Source organism: Sesamum indicum, linkage group LG10 (assembly GCF_000512975.1).
Source record: "Sesamum indicum cultivar Zhongzhi No. 13 linkage group LG10, S_indicum_v1.0, whole genome shotgun sequence".
Lineage (NCBI taxonomy): Eukaryota > Viridiplantae > Streptophyta > Magnoliopsida > Lamiales > Pedaliaceae > Sesamum > Sesamum indicum.
Window position 1 is genome coordinate 11,228,761 of NC_026154.1, and position 16,956 is coordinate 11,245,716.

The 16,956-nt window shown below is 35.6% G+C and overlaps 2 protein-coding genes across 4 annotated transcripts in view; one reads left to right on the plus strand and one right to left on the minus strand.

Moving 5' to 3' along the window:
• Window positions 1–2,812, plus strand: part of LOC105172335 — a gene marked incomplete in the record, with an annotated part of 38,985 nt that extends 36,173 nt beyond the window's left edge. The window contains 1 exon segment of the mRNA XM_011093716.2: window positions 2,333–2,812. Coding sequence (XP_011092018.1) covers window positions 2,333–2,624 — 292 coding nt within the window.
• LOC105172336 (aspartyl protease family protein 1-like) lies at window positions 9,543–16,272 on the minus strand. Of its 3 annotated transcripts, none has more exons than XM_011093720.2 (11): window positions 16,232–16,272; window positions 15,598–15,828; window positions 12,860–12,995; window positions 12,175–12,410; window positions 11,847–12,071; window positions 11,316–11,451; window positions 11,132–11,205; window positions 10,953–11,052; window positions 10,821–10,878; window positions 10,202–10,273; window positions 9,543–10,123 (listed from the first exon to the last, which is right to left on the minus strand). In XM_011093720.2, exons 1-11 carry the CDS (start codon window positions 16,255–16,257, stop codon window positions 9,849–9,851), a joined length of 1,569 nt encoding a protein of 522 aa, XP_011092022.1. In that variant the 5' UTR covers window positions 16,258–16,272; the 3' UTR covers window positions 9,543–9,848. The 3 variants fall into 3 exon arrangements, with proteins under 3 accessions (XP_011092022.1, XP_020552990.1, XP_011092020.1); XM_020697331.1 differs by lacking the exon at window positions 16,232–16,272 and adding an exon at window positions 16,078–16,212; XM_011093718.2 differs by lacking the exon at window positions 16,232–16,272 and having other exon boundaries at window positions 15,598–16,067.

The window sequence follows — 16,956 nt, forward strand, 5'->3', positions numbered from 1 at the left end:
CTAATTATCTATGGACAATCGAAAATCGAATGATAAACTGCTACTACTGAGAGAAATTACTAAAACGAGTATAGTAAATACACGAGTCGGAGAAAATTCAAGAATGGATGAAATGCTAAGGCTATAGGTCCATTTAATTGACCCTAATGAGTTGTAACAGTGACGAATTAATCTAACAAACAAATATTTTCATGAGCTGATGTTCGTTTTGAGTTGATCTAAAATACTCTTTCAAGTTATATCAAATCTATTATTATCAATGAATCAGTGGATTCTTCTTTTATAAATCTTGTGATGATAATGCATTGAGATCAGGTAGAATCATGCATATGTATGCCTACACAGTATTTATTTCACACCACAAATTACCTTGTCCACTATGCAGAATCCCCTTCCAGTAATTTAATCTAAGAGGTGATCAAACTTTCAAATTATTCATGGACAATTCAAAACAACGTTGCATATTAGTCCTAAAAACTATTCAAAACATTATCTCAATTAGGCTTCTCAAAGCTTTAACAAAAAGTAAATTAATTCATATTAAATCTAACACAATGAGGGAAAGTTCTGAAAACTAATGGAATAGATAATTGGGCTTGAACGGCTGTCATTCCAGTGCCGGGTCGTCTTCTCCACTTGTCTTCTTGTTCTCCTCGTCTCTTCTCAAACGTGTGTTCAGTGTGTTTCTCTAGAAAATTAGCCAACTTTTGCTGCCTTTTGACTTTTCCATTTATACTAGTTTCTAATGATGGTAGGAAAGGTAAGAATCCTCATACAATCAAACTTTTATTCTTTACTTCCTAATCTTTTTCCAATCAAAATTTTAAGAATAATTACAAAGAAAATAGTGTGGCCCTACATAAATTTAAGAGCTGCAAATACGTTGAATCCTCAATTTTGGCTCCACTGCATATGTGATAACCTGTGGTCACAGGTTAGACTTATTATGCTTCTGGCTACTAGATTTTTGATAACCAGTGGGTACGGGTAAATCTAGATGCGCTTTTGCTAAGCCAACCGCTGATGACCCGTGGGCATGGGTTAATTTGAATGTAGTCCACTGAATTCTTTCCTTTATATCACTTAAGCTTTTTTCTTGCAAAACTCTTCTTTCTTTGTGAAAACACTTACAATACCACAAATATTACAGAAAGCAAACATCATATCTATCAAAACATGGAGAAATTAACAAAAACTACACCATACAATTTCTCCTAATCAGCATTTATAATACTCTTTAAATAAAATTTTGAAACATTATAAAAAACCCAGACATTTTTTAACTTATTAGTTAAACAAACACAATGAACTGGGAAAAAGATGAATGATATTAGAAAAGAAAAAGTAAATGCTATTAAAATTCACTATAAACATAGTCTAGGAAAATCCTCAACAAGTGGTTATTTAATGCAATGAATTATGTATGATTAAATTGAACTAATAAATAATAAGTAAATATTTTTTTGAAGAATTTGTGTGCATAGTCTAATCAATGTACTATATATAATTTGTCATGATAAAATTTTAAAGTCAAAGATTAACTTGATGTGGACCTCTTTTGTTGTCTTCAATAGAAAAAAGCATAGCATTTGTGTTTTGATACATCACCATTATCAATTTTATTTCAATTAATCAATAAAATTTTCAGTCAAAAAAGATATAAAAAATAAGAAGAATGATGCTATTGTCATGTATCTCTTCGAGATCACCTCAGTCTTTTAGGCTTTATTTGAAACTAAAATATAATGAAAAGAAATAAAGAAAAATGAAGCACTAATTTTGTATTGTTCAAAATAAATTTTTTTTCTCTATAACAATGCAGGTACTAATACGAAGTTAAAATACACTATTTGAGAGACTAGAATGTGAAAAATGGGTCTACAGTGCACATAATTCTTTTTAATTAGATCTATAAAAAATTTTAATTTGCTCAAAACTTTAGAAGAATTAAACTACTCCTAGTGAATACTATAAAAGAATATGAATCAGATAACTAGAAGTATCTAATATAATTCTAATGAATGTATATATCTTTTGTTGTTCTTTTATAATATTTTGTTATGAAGACTAAAATGTTCATTAACTTATCGTTTTTATTATATGGCATATTATATATAATTATCATGTCTAAAATAATTATACTCCACCTCCAACGCATGTGTAGTTTACAAGTTTGGTCGAATACGAGTTGCACAACCGTTGAAGCAAAGTCAGTTATTTCCCTATATGGAACATTAATGCGAAAAGATTTTCTTTTATGCTAAGTAACAAAATTGATAATTACCATAGTTTCTGGAGTTTTTTGTTCAAAACCACCCCTTCAATGGTGCAGTGATTGGTTAAAAACGTCAAGACCTTCAACTGAAATGGTGCAAGAAGAGTTCAGAATGGTGCTATCAAAAGCAGTTAGACCTTTTCTAACAGGTAGAACCGAAAAATTTGTCAATGAGTTAGAGCTGTTTCTGGCCTCAGGTCTGAATATTGATGCCTTTGATAAAGCCTATATCAAGCATTTAGGTTGGAGAATTCCTGAAATAAATGAAAATGACGATGGAGAACCACTTGAGCATACATCTGTACTTCCGTGCTTGTACATCCTTGATGAAGATTCTGATGGAAATTGAGCATTTTCGCCTTAATAATTTCTTTTTTTGTCTCACATAAGGAAATGGTTTTCGTTTTGAGGCAAATAAATCTCAGTTGTTACAAGTAAAATGTTGTCTTTTCTGTGTCTTCTTAATGTTAATTGTCCATAGCCTGTCCCTGGACCTTCTGGAAAAATAATACAAAAAAGCATTTTGATGCCTGCTAATTTGATCTTAGTTCATTGATTTGAATTCTAGTTACACAAAGTGTTGGAGTTAATTGCATTTTGTCTCCCTGGGAGTGATAGACGCAAAACCCTCGTGAACTACAAAAAAGTGGCCCTAAACTTTTAAAGAGGAAGCTTGCTGCCTACAGCACCAAGAGACATCATTGCCCTTCCTCAAAAGTTATAGAGTTGCATTGCCATTTTTTTTTGTTTTCTACCAGGTGGATTTTTTGTTTACTAGTATATTATGAAAAGGTCATGTTACATGTGATTCTAAATGCGATAAATCAGAAATCCTGTATCCTGCGTTAAGCGTGAGACGAAGTTTATGTTGATGAGGGAATAACTATATGTTTTCTTTCTCTTGACAATAAATTGATTCATAAATGGATCAAAGTACTGAATCAGCCTTTCACCTATGAGTTTGTTAGGTTGACCCCAGACCCTTCTCCACCTAGTGGATGTGTAATAGGGTTATATTCTTTTTTTTCTTTGGGTAAACGTAATTTTCATTAATAAAAAAAAAAAACACATAATAGTACAACAAAGTTCTTCAATTGGTTTCTACCTCAACAGGCCAAGGGATACGCCATAATCTAAATAAGGCACATGTACTAACAGACGTGGCTAGATTAATACTAAGGATGCGCTGTCTGACATCTTCCACAATCAAGAAGGCAACCGTGGCGGGAGTCCTCTTCATGCTCAAATCTCCTCAAGTTCCTTGCTCTCCAGATGTGATAAACACATGATGCTAGTAAAGCTCGGTAGGCGAGGTTAACAATGTGTTTTCCCCTCCATTTTTGTGATGCCCATTCGATATCAGTCGTTCAATCTCTGTTGGGCCATGAAAAACGCACCAATGTGCGAATCTCAGAAAGACATCGTCTGCTAAAACAGCATTGAAAGAAAATGTGACTATGGGTCTCCGTCGCACCCACATCACACAAAACACAATCGTCGAGGTGAGAAAGCTATGTTTTATCCGTCGTTGGCAGTTTGCCCAAAATTGCCATCCATAAGATAAACGTGTGACGTGGGATCTTACATGAGCCCGAAAGTAGTGAAGCCCATCCTACTTTCGGCCCTGGTGGATCAAATAATCGAATAAGGGCCTGTGTCGTAGGTTTCCCGCTCTAAAATCGCCAGACTATACGATCCTGGCCTCCATGGATGTGGGGTAGTGTGTGTAAGATCTCTAGGCATTCAGAATCAGTGAAAGGAGGCCATTGCCAAGCACCCTCATCTTTGTAGAATGTCCCAAGCTCATACACCCTGTGCACTTCGAGGGTACCTATTCGTATTCAACATCCACTTTGCATGGTGATTCTCCTCCATCGTCATTTGGGGTCAGAATAATAATATGCTTCGGTAATTTTGAATTGATGTCAAGTATGACGCATACACGAGCGAAGTCCAGCCTCGTGCATGCCCTCGTGATGGCGTCTGGGTACAAGGGTTTTCCGACTCCGCTTGCCACTGTACTTAGTCCTTCCGTTGTCCATCATTCCACAGGAAGGTGGCGTAGCTTAATCCATACGGGTACTTAGGTGTGCTTCAATTTTCTCATTGCCATCCCTGGCTCCCATTTCTGTAAAACTATAGGTTGACCCTGAAAAAGCCATGGACCTCCCTCAATAACTTCCTCCATATCATTAACTGTTTTAAATTGGAAGAAGAAGAATCTGTTAGCCGTGGAAGTAACCTCTCGTAGTGTCGGCCATATTGATGAGACATACTCTTTTAGGTGGTGGAAATATGGTTTTTTTCCAAGAAAATATCCAACCGCCGTCGTCCTCCATCTTCTAGACCCATCCCTGATAGTTTCTGTTGTAGGACGTACAATCACCTCGCCATTTTGAATAGTAGGAGCCACATACGACAAAGTTTTTCGCGATGAATTATTAAATGCATGTGCGATTTTATCATCAAGCATGGTATCATCAGGACATGCATGCAACGGGATATTGCCCACGAAAAGTCCGGTGTGGGAATTGGGTACCTTCCTCGCAAGAGTTTTCGATCAACATTTTTCCCAAAATAGAGCTCACCGTAGCGTTTAAAGAAGCTGTCTGTGCAATTTCAGTTATTGTCGGATCAACTTTTGCCGGACTCTTCAAATTTTCAGACGAGAAAGACGCAGCAGCAGAAAAATTCTACACAGTTCCTTCCCTCGCCGCCGATGACCCCTCCTCAGTACATTTTCCGGCCAGAAGTTCAGTAGTCGCTGTTAGTAAGCAGCGCCATGCCTTACGAATCATCGGCGTCGCCTGTTGCCGCTCTAGTTCACCACTCCCGAACTTGGACTCCCACCGGGTTTTTAGGTTGTTCAGTGCATCCATGGAGTCCTTGTCTCCATCCACCACTCTGTTAGCAAGTCGAAAGAACTCCTCAAAGTTGAAGTTCACCTTGGAATCAATGTCTCTAGCCTCCATGAAGCTCAGTCGCGCATCAGTTGGCAAAACACCAGTGGCAGTCCCTGTCGTTTCAAAGACCGAGCCTTCATCTTCTTTGTGCAAAATCTATTTTTCAGCTGGAATCTCGCTGCCTACGTCACCTTGCCGTCGACCACCACCCTCCACGACTGTCCCAGCGTCGGCCGTACCTCCCTCCCCGTCACCCAAGTCGCCGGCCAGAGTTTGCAGAGAAGAGGAAGACATACTTGTTTTGTTCTGTAGCTGTGCGCGTGGGGGTAGGTGAGAGTCGCGTGGGGGTAGGTGAGAGTCGCGTGGGGGTTGGTGAGGTGATGTTATGTTGTTTTCTATCTCTATAGCTTCCTGCGAATGTTGATGGGTTGAAGCGCGGTGGAATTTCTTTATCCTCTTGCGAACAAGCGGAGCGTAATCGCCGATAGCACCTTCTTCTCCATTCAAAAATCTGGGCACTTCAGAGAGGGGTTTCTAGAGAGAGAAATATTTGAAGTGCAGCTGTGTCTTTTTTTCTCAAGGCGCTTTTTGTTTAGGGTTATATTCTTATTAACAGGTGGAAGTTGTGATCATGCTAAGATTTGATGACAGATGAGTTTGTTGAGTTCTCCATAAGGATTTACTCATCATTATGGTAGTTTTGGTACCATTTCTCTAATGAAATTTCATCCAGTGCTGGACCTGTCCGTCGGCTCTAGAAATATGGATTAGTTTTCTATTCCATGGCGTATCTTTTACTCTATTTAATATGTACATATCATGTATATAATGATATTATGTATTTTATTTATGTAAATACTTTATATAGGTGATGAATATATATTAAATGGAGTAAAAGATTCAACAGATTGGCAAATTGATAAGATTAGCGTGCTATTGTGGAGTCGAAGGTCGGGTGTAACCAGTGACGCCTGTAGACTAATTAAGTTTGCGCCTAATTAAATAATGACAAGTGTCAAATAATATATTAATTGTCAATTATTTTTTATTTTTTTATTTATACCTTGGAATTTACTAAATTAATTCTAAATATAAATAGTCAATTTTGATTGATATTTTAATATCTATTTTGTCATCAAATCAATGGCCGACAAGTGTCAAAATGAAGTATTTCGGCTAATCAAATGATGCTTCGCAGTCAAAGATTTCAGTCAATCAAACTGCGCCTTATGGAGCAACTGCACATACACTCCAATCAAATTAAGACGAATATTTGTGATATTTATCTCTTTAATAATATTTTTAAAAAATGCACATATTAAAGAGATAATGTCAAGCTAACCCATCATATCATTCCAAATATATGATGTATTTATCTCTTTAAATTAAAATATAAAGAGATGATACAAAAGGTGTTCAAGTGTATCACAACTCTATCTCTTTGATACCTATATAAACGGGTCGTTGAACATCATTCAAAACATACACAGAAATAGAGAACTAAAAGCAAAACAAGAAAAGAAGGCAAATAATTCTTTCTACGCAGTTTTTCGGGTTCAAGAATATTTAAAGGCGTTCAAGGTAGAAATCGACTCTTGCATTGAAGGTGCGCCGCAAATTATAGCTTTTAATTCGAGATTACAGACGCTAAGTCCTAGAATTAATGTTATAAATATTCAAATATCCTCTCAAGAAGATCCAAGTGGCAAATTCACTTTCAAATAATCAAATCTCAAGTCAAGACTATATTGTTTAATTCGAGATTACAGGCATGAGACCTCGAATTAACATTATAGAAATTCAAATTCAAGTTCAAAGGAGATCTACGTGGAGATTACCCTTTAAATTTATCAAATATATTTTTGAAGATAAGAATCAAGGGATAGAATAGAGATTGTACCTATTTTGATATTTCAATCCATATATTTATATTTATGATAATTTATTTGTATTGTAATTTTTCGGACACGACATAATTAACGTTCACAACGTCGCACCGAAAAAAATACATTTTGCTGCAACACAAAAGACTTCGCCCCTAATACCTAGTCAAGGGAACTTGGACTTTCGTTGTTAGGAATAGGAGCCAAGTAGTACTCTATGGAACTTAGTTCTATGTTTCTAAATGGAGCCAATTGCACTAGGAGAAAGCGCTCATTTAGAGAAGTCCTTGGACTCGATATTTTTTGGGCCGAATTCCTTATAAGCCTAAGAGTGAAACCCACAAAAAAAATTTAAAACTCCAACAATCAAGTTAGTAAACCGTCATAGAAAGATAAAATCAAGATAAAATAAGGTAGCAATGAGTGCTTAAGAAATGAGAAAATAATATTGTTCATTAAAATATTTCAGCAGTAGTTTGTATTTGTGTTCATGTAAAAAGGCTTTACCTTTAACAAAGGGGAAAGGACTTGTTTTTATAGCCATAGTCCCCCAACAAATGAAGAAGTATTACTGCTAGAAACTCGGGCTAATGGTTCATATGGATAAGTCCCCTCAAAATTTGAGAGTAGTTGATGAGAATCTCCACGGAATCCTGCACGACTGGGGAAACTAGGCGTGGATAAGCTCTCTAGCAGGTAAGATCTGGATTCCCATAGGGTTGTTAGGGTGTGTTTCCTCATCCTTGTCATATTCTACACGGGCGATACTCCTTTCTCGGACGAATGATCTTCCACCACTTGGGAGAGTGGTCAACCTCGCGATTAGGTCAGCTCAATCCCCATGGGCCAATAGGCGTTTGATCGTGGCCGACTCTCTTACAAGTCCATGCAAATATTTGAGCTATGGAGGCTACTCCTTGGGCCTCGGGTATCTCCAGGCTTCCTACCATGCTTTGATATAACTTGGGCCTCTAGGGGGGTCAGGCCACTATTTGGATTGGATACATTTTTGGAGCATCAGTATCAATTTTTTTCATCTTAGTATCTACTGAAAAATAGTCATTACTTAAAAAGATAATAGAAAAAATAAATCATAAACACAAGTTAAGTATCAAAGTGATATTAATGGTGAAATTGAGGCTCTAATTAAGTTATTTACAATTCTTTAGGTACCAAATAATATTAATGATGAAATTTGAATATCAAATACATTTTACTCGAAAAAAGTTAATGAAAAAAAAAAAGTGGCACGTAAAAAAGGAGGCAAATAGGAACTACCACCATTACTTTATTTTGTCTAAATGAACGAGATACTTAATATTAACTAGTAATTGTAGCACACTTTATATGTGTGCAACTTTTATAAATACTATTTAGAATAAGATATTTATAAAATATTTATTATTTGATAAATTATATACAAAATAATAAGTTAATATTAAATTTATAAAAACATAATGATAAAAAAATGAAAGAAAATTAAAAAAATAATAACAACTAAAAGATACTAGGATGGGAAGTTAGATGAAAATTTTAAGATAATAAAAAATTAAATATAAAAAAAACATACAAAAAAAAAAGAGAGACACCAAAGATACACTCACCTTAATATATAGTATAGATTAACGAATCTCTAAACAAAAATGTACCCCAAAAAAACCAAACATACACCTTGTAAAACTTAAAAAATGAACTAACAAAAAAAAAAAAATGCTTTTACAATCCCCAAATTCAAAATTAGGGTTCATAACTTCGGAAAAGAGAATTATGTATACAGTATGTAAATGTTTGCATGTACGATTACATACATATTAATACAAATTAATTATGGATTACAGCTTTTAACGAAAGAAAGTATATATACCATAGTTTGGGTTAGCACTATCTTTGAATCTTTCTGGCTGAAGTGTCATTTTGTCAAAGACCAACAAATTTCCCCAATCCTTAGCCTAATCTTCCAATTTCAAGTTTGTTCCACAGTAGATGATTTTGGGGTTGATTGAAACAAATCAATAAAAGTTGGTTTGAATTCGATTTGTTAAACTTAATAAATCAAATTTGGATCGAATACTCGAGCTTGATTCATATTGGATCCAATTAAAGATTGTTTGAACTCGATCAGAGCATCAACCAACCAAATTCAAACATCTTTTTTTAAGCTCGATGTTAATTTAAATAAACTTAACAATAATATTCGGCTCGACTCATTTACAGCCCTACACGTGGGACATATCAGCTCCTTTTTCCAAGCAAAAACCTGCTAACGGACACATGAGATGCACGCGTGTTCTGCTGCACGACAAAGTGCGAACAGGACCGAAATTGCAACGTCTTTGGGCTAACCCCTTTTCAAGCGGAAGCAAGGTTCAAAATTAAAATCCCATAAAACGAGGGATTAAATTTGAAATGGCCAATCTTGTGGGATCAAATTTGCAATTTAGCCTCTATTACAACAACTAAGAGATGAACAGTGTAACAACATTTGATGGAAACCAATATATTTTTATCTGATAAGAAAACAAATAATGCAATGTAGCATACATGTGTTACAAAAACAAAATACAAAGAGCAGTGTACTGCCAGCCTGTTCATAAAGCAAGCTAGAATCAACATCTGCCATCCTTAGAGCTGCCAGTAGTAGTTATTGAAGTTGAAAAATGCCTATGTACATAAAGTGTTCCGACATTCATGTAAAGAATTAGACACAAATAATATGCCATGTTTGCCTGTGGTTTAATGTAAACAAGAATAGTAAAATATAAGGCAAAAAAGTATTTGGTAAAACCCTCATGTAGAAAGAACGAAGAAGTGATGGAGGAAAATGGAAAGCATGACCATCAGAAGACTGTTAGCCATGGAACTAATCCGGGCTGCATCGTTTCCAAAGAGCGGTCTTGTTGATGTTGGTGGTGGCGGTGGCGGCGGCGGTGGTGAAGGAGCTGAGCGAGTTCTGTTGGGCGTGGCTTCTGGCTCGAGAACGGAAGGTGGAGGAGCACCAGCAGGGCTGCCCTTGTCAACGGGTAGAGTGTTTGTTCCATTGTTAGATGAGACGGAATCGTAGCCTGAGATGGTAAGTTTCAAGTGAGTGCATATAAATCACTTGCAAGAATGGAAAAGGAGAAGTGAAGAAAACAACTCACAGTCGGATGCTTTCCAACCCAAAACCATCTCCTCACGATCAAACACCATGCGGTAGCCAGTCATGAAATTTTCTGAAAAGTTCAACATAATAGTGAGTCAGGAAAAAAACTGTACGCGGGACTGTTTCGATTTGTATGGTCCGACTTAGATTTCAGCAAAGAATTTGGATAAGATTTTCTCAAATGACTCCATATGAAATGGATTTGGAATTCAATACTATGTTAGTAAATATGATTTTGAATGAGAATTGAAAATTTTGAAATGCCTAACAACATAGAACTTACCGTTATGAACTTGAAATTCTTAACTCAATCGAAACACAGCATAAGAAAAAACAGACAAATACTGAATAGGCCTGTTACGCATTGATCTGGAGGGGTAATAGGTGAGACGGGACAATTCTGACAGGCATGCATTTTTAGTAGATTCAGAAACTAAAACTGTTCAAGATAAACATACTGAGTATCTATTTGCTATATTCTTTTCTCCACACTTGACATGCAAGCCTCTCGATGGAAATATTTTGAGGCTGACTATCGTATGCCCGTTTGGCCAGAACAACTCAAATGAAAGAATGAGATAAAAAGCAAGCAACTTATGCATAATTTTGATACTCACGTCCAATGATGTTAATATCCCCACTTTTGACAACAGCCAAACAATATGCATATCCACCCTGCGGATAAATAGAACATCTTTAGCACAATGCCAGATACAAATCAGCATTGCATTCGGCTGAAAGTTTCTCACCTGCCGAGGAATTACAATTGTTGGTGCAGTAATCAAAAGCTGGCTTCCGCCTTTCATTGTAAAGTTCAATTTTGGAATGAAATAGCTATTTTGTGTTGCACTGCAGGCCACAGAAATATAAGTTATTCATACCGTAATACATCACCTCAAGCAGGGTTTATTGCCAAAATTAGACTGACCTCAGTTCATAGCAATAGTCAAAAATAATCTTCCTCACAGGTTGATAACGTGGCTCCGTTATCCGAGAGTTAAACTGCAAAGAAGAAATTACTTCAGGCTTTCAAACAGGTGAAAATAAGATCTCCCGGCAACCAAAAAAAGAAAATAAATAGAAGAGAAGGAAAGGAAGTAGCACTATCTTACACCCTCTACAATAACTGAGTAAGCTGGGTCGTTCAAGTACGTGAACGATGTGCCCGAGTCGAAGATTGCTGTGAACTCGACATCGGTGACGTTACTTCCCACAGCTATTTGTGTAACAGTGACATTATAAGTTGGGCTGCCAGAAAGTTGAAAAGCATTAAAAATGGGTCAATCAAAGATGACGTGATAATGTTAAAATTTTCACTAATTATAAGTATTAAGTGACAAGAATTTTTAAATTTATCACTGTAATAAATTTTTTATAATTTTATTAGTAACAATATTTACATAGTTGTCACCATCAATAACTAGTGAGAAAAGTATAACATATATAACTATCACTATATTTGTATCATCAGTAAATTATCGCAATAGATGTGTCACTAATTGTCTTTATGCAATTGTTGCCACAAATAATTATAGTAAGTTAATATATATCAAAATTTTAAGTTTGTCGCTTAATATGTTGTCACTAATATTATCTTTCGTTGTAACAAATCGAATGCCAAAGTTGAAGTATCGAGTGCTTACTGCAATTGTTCAACATTGAATGGAGTTACGTTTTGGCCTGGAGTCCCTTTATCACCAAACTCGATTCTTCCAATGCCGTCAGGCCCGAAACACATGGAGAAAGAATTTGCAGTAAGTCCTTTGCTAGCCAAAATGCTAGGAACGGAAATATTGTCCATCCCGAGCCCAAATAGACCATTGATAGCAGCAGCATCTAAGAAATCACCAGTTTGAATCATCCCACATCTGAAATGATAGAATAGCATTAATGCGTCATCGCAGAACGAAAAGTTGGTAGTGAATATATCAAACTACAACACAGTTCCTGTAGAGTAAAAGAAACACCCACCCCAACGTAATTGGGGCCTCAACAAGGCCTTGTGGATTTTCGTCGGTGCCCAAGTGCAGAACATCATCAACCAATATCCCTGTAGTTGAGGTGTTGCTGGAAAGATATACCTCCTGGTAAGCACAGGCATTGAGCCTGAGGGCACATCCTCTTCTCGGTCCACACATAGTGCTATTGCATGGAATGGGCTGGCTGGTTGACGATGTACTAGGGCTGTATATGTTTAGATCTAGTTGCTGTTTTATAGAAACTTAATAAGAACCGGCAACTGATGCACACTCGATGTGTGTGCACATATACAATACAAAACAATGATATCTCGCTTATGCAAATTAATTTTTTAAAAACAAATATAAATTAAGATTATGTATAATTAACCACAAGTTTATAAAGGATTAAAGATAATTTTCTTAAATATTAGGTTGAACAATGCTCCCACTTAATTAATAATACAGACAATTGAAGACAAAAACGGCACGCAAGAAAACTATATAAATCGATATATGTATCATAGGTGATGTAGTGGGTTAGCAAATTAGCATTACAATTTTCACAAAAATCATAAAACATATATAGTAGAATGTGTTGGTTGGTTAATTAAGTAGACAGCAAACATCCGCACGCTGCAAGATTAATTGGAATACTTTGAATAGAGAACGGTGTCGAGTTTTACTATTTTGCTTACCTTCCCGGACGTGGAGTTCAAGCTACGTACACAGTTGGTACAATCACACGGTAACCAAAATAGGTCGCTGCCGGTATCAAGTGCGACAAGAAATGTTAAAGGAGGGGTACCCACAGTAACAATTGCATAGTGCAAGCTGCAAATATGCAAAATAAACATGATATTAGAAAAGATATTACTATTTGCAAGTAATGTCTTCAAAGTTCTAACAGATGGACTGTCAAGTAGCATTTAGTTGACGAAGAAAAACAAATGGGGGGAAAAGTTCAAAAAGCATACGATTCTTCTCGTTCGACTGCCTAAAGTTACCATCTTCATTGTCACAAATTGCCACTTTTTAGCAGACTGAGTTAGTTTGATTATATCCTTCTCGTTCCACGGTAGAACTACACATACATCATGCATGCAAGAATTGCTATGTAGGGAATAAAGAAGAGTGCAATAGCAGCATCAACCATTTAACATCACAGATAAAACGCGAACATAGAGGAAAACGGCATAGTGTTTGAGAATTATTATTTCCTTCATACACATCAGGAATACAATAGATAAGTGTGGTAAAGATCTCATTGGGACTTGTCATAAATTCCCATCAATTCTTATTCCTAGCAAAAATAGTTTTGTCTAACATAACTAATGGGAAACCAGTAACAACTTCTAATTATCTAAAAAAGGGATTACAGAAGCGCTCGTTAATAAGAATCTAATGTGAAAAAAAATACACAAACAAACAACTTACATATTTTGACTTATAAGATGTTTGGCGAAGCATATCTAAAAGATTCAATAAGCTCATACAATTTATAAAATATTTTTGGTGTACGAGCATATTTTTAAAATAAGCTCTTGAAATATTGGGATAAAATAAGATCATGAAGTTTATAGAATATTAGTATGATAATGTAGAATTTAATATGATCAAAATTGAAAGAGTTTGTTAAAATGTCAAAAGTAAGTCGTCAACTCCTTACCTTTTAGATGAGTTCAGAAAACTTCTTGTTTTCAGACATTATAAGCTCATTATTCTAAAAAGTTTACCAAACGTTTTACAAGATATTATAAGCTCCCAAATGTTGTTCTAATCAAAACACCATCTTAAAACTATAGAAATGTGCCAATTAATAATCAACTCTTGAATGTATAAAGCAAGAGCAAGGTGCCAGGATCTCACTATCCCCGAATGAACTATAATTCACCAGAAAAATCAATCAAAAATCCCTTGAACTGGTTTTAAAAGAGCATGTATATATAGAACCTAAATTTTGTTTCCACGAAGAAAGCTTAAACATCCATTTCTCTCGCTTGATTTGAAAAACTCAAACTAACTGTGAGTCTAACTCCTCTCAACCATTTTCAAAACCATCGAAAAGACCAAATAGGAGTTTTTAGGTGAAATTAGGAGCTCGATTACTTGAACAATAAAATTGTTATTTTACAGCAATAGGGAAAAGAAAGAAGGGAAAAGAATCCCCAGAAAGCATCTTCCTCTGCAAGTAACAAATATTTAACGATTAACATATAAGTAAACCATTCATTTGAAATTATTGTTGTTGTACAGGCTATCTCTCTTACTAGTATCGGCCACGACACTTTAGGATAAGATGCAAATCAGGTTGTCTTAAGTCTACTCAGGATAAGAGGATGAATAAGGCTTACGCAGACTACGAGACCAGTTAAATCAGAATGTTTTACAGGTCAGGCACTATTTTCTTGGTTAAGTCCAGAAAAGTCAAACAGGTCTTATTTCCGTTGAGATCAGCAATTCAGCCTAAAGACTACAACCGTGACATGGAGTCCAATGTTGAAGGATCAAATAGACTAGTTCAAGTCCTTACATAGAAAACGGAAACGATGGAGTTGAGTTTTGCAAGATGGACGTGTTTTGGCTTTGCTTTGGTAGGGAAGCATGGAGAGAAAATTGCCTTAGATACTGTTACAGTTTTTTGGAATTTATCAACAATTTCCTGGAGGATTACGTCACTCCTCTAATTCCTGCATCTTCTGCATCAATTGTGATTTTTAACTAAGTGGAGTTGGTATAACTTGAAACACAGGGCTTAAAGACCATGATTCAAGCACTTAATCTCAGTTCATATCATAATGTACTGTTTAAAACTTGAAGTAGACGTTTCAACATAAGCAACGATTGAAGTCCTTTCACATATTTTCAAATGTTTGGCAGAAACACAGTTCTCCTAACTTACTCAGCAAATTGTGCAAGAAAATAGCTCCAAAAAAGTCACTAGTTTCACATCTAGAAAATGACCTCTATGCAATACAAGCCACTTATCCGAAAGTCCAGTCTGAACTAATTACCGAAGATGCAAAACTTATCTAGACAGTTTTCTGAGTTCATAAGCATATTTTGGACGGATGCCGTGAAAAACTTATACTATGATTAGAAATAACACGACTCTAAAAATCATGTAGATTAACAAAAAAATCTTTTTGTTATGGCAACAAGTGTGGATAATGTATGATAGTTTCGTCAGTGTTCTTTACAACAATATGTACATGTGATTTACATAAGTGCACCTCCAAAGAGAAATGATAACCATCCTATACAGTTAATGCTAATTCCATATTTAAGAGAATGTATTGTACTGTGGCAATAAAACACCATAAAAACATAATCCCAACTGCTTGATTAGAGAAACTAAAAAATAACCAAAGAATTGATGATAAATGAACTAAACAGTGAGAAAATAAATAAAAGAAAGAAAGAGTAAAGCACGTACAATCCGAGAGAGCTGAGACGGAACGTCTCGTTGCCACCCAAGAAAGTGAGGAGGGGAGTGGTGGCGGAGGAAGTGGCGAGACGGCGGGCCTTGAAGAGCTGATCCCGGTGGGCCATGGCGGCGTAGTAGTCAAGAGAGCCCTTTTCCGGCAGCCCATCAACGTCCAAGAAATCCTTCACAGTGTCAGAATACCTGTGGTGGATGTCGAATCCGAAAGTCCCAAAAGCTTCGCTGCTCTTGGCATTAATCCAACAGGCAAAGGCTATTAGAAACAGAAAACCCCCAACTACGGAGTTCTTAGAATACATCATTAATTGCTGCTACAGACTAAATAGAACTGAAAAGACAAGTGGAATCAAGAGAACCCCTTCCTCTTCCACTGGCCCAATCAGTAAACAGAAGGTGGGTCAGTGACGATGAGAAGCCAAAATTCTTGTTTATATAGGAAGATGTATTGTCAAGAATTGGAGAGAGGTGTACCTGTGTACAAAGGACTAAGACTGGTTCAAATCAAATACAGCGTGTATAGAGAGAGAGAGAGAGAGGAAGGAGAAGCAATCATCATCATCAATCATCGTCATTACAATATGAAAATTGAGAGCTGAAAAGTCTTCGGACATGTCCCTTTACTTACTTTAAACTGTTTGTACAAATGTACATTTGTAAGAGTGTGTTGGATTTTGGCAGTTGCTTGTGGGGTCAACGCCGAGTTTCACTTCTCCATTTTCCACCAACTACTGAAAAGGTGGTGGAAATACGCTTGCCGGAGTTGAATTTTATATTGGATATATGAATTGCATTTTAGTCCTTGTTTTATAGCGAAAATGCAAAAAACTCCATTATATAAAAATATATAGACCAAAATCCCCCTTGTCTTATTAACCTATGTGGACACCGTTCATTTTAGTCCCCAACATTCGAGTTTAACTTCAAAGTAGTCCTTCTTTTTGCAATTCACTTCAAATCAGTCCCTCCAATGAAATGATTTTATTTATAGAAAATTACTTTAGTCCCTCACTTTTTATTTTTAATTGCAATTTGTTCTCTTTTACTTAAATTTTAAAATAAAACTATGTTTTAAAAATTAAAAAAAGAAGTATGTGCCATCTAATTCGAGCAGGCACTTTTTAATTATACCCCAATTTTCAACATTTTAATTAAATATTCATTTTCTTATTTATATTCTATTTAGAAAAAACAATTTGTTTATATATATTTTAAGTACTCTTTTATTTAAAAAAATTCAAGAAGTGCATTAAATACACAATAATTATGTTTATATATCATTGATCAAGTTATATATCTGTAATTATCCAATAGTAACTTTTTCAAATTAATTAAAATCATTATATTTTTCTA

What these genes read in the sequence shown, in the direction of transcription:
- LOC105172336 (XM_011093718.2), bottom strand. Translation starts at nt 15,908, where the DNA reads ATGATGTATTCTAAGAACTCCGTAGTTGGGGGTTTTCTGTTTCTAATA. An exon ending in TGAACTCCACGTCCGGGAAG is followed by an intron (nt 12,411 to 12,859) that starts GTAAGCAAAATA and finishes TCTATAAAACAG; the next exon opens with CAACTAGATCTAAACATATA. An exon ending in ACTCAGTTATTGTAGAGGGT is followed by an intron (nt 11,206 to 11,315) that starts GTAAGATAGTGC and finishes TCTTCTTTGCAG; the next exon opens with TTTAACTCTCGGATAACGGA.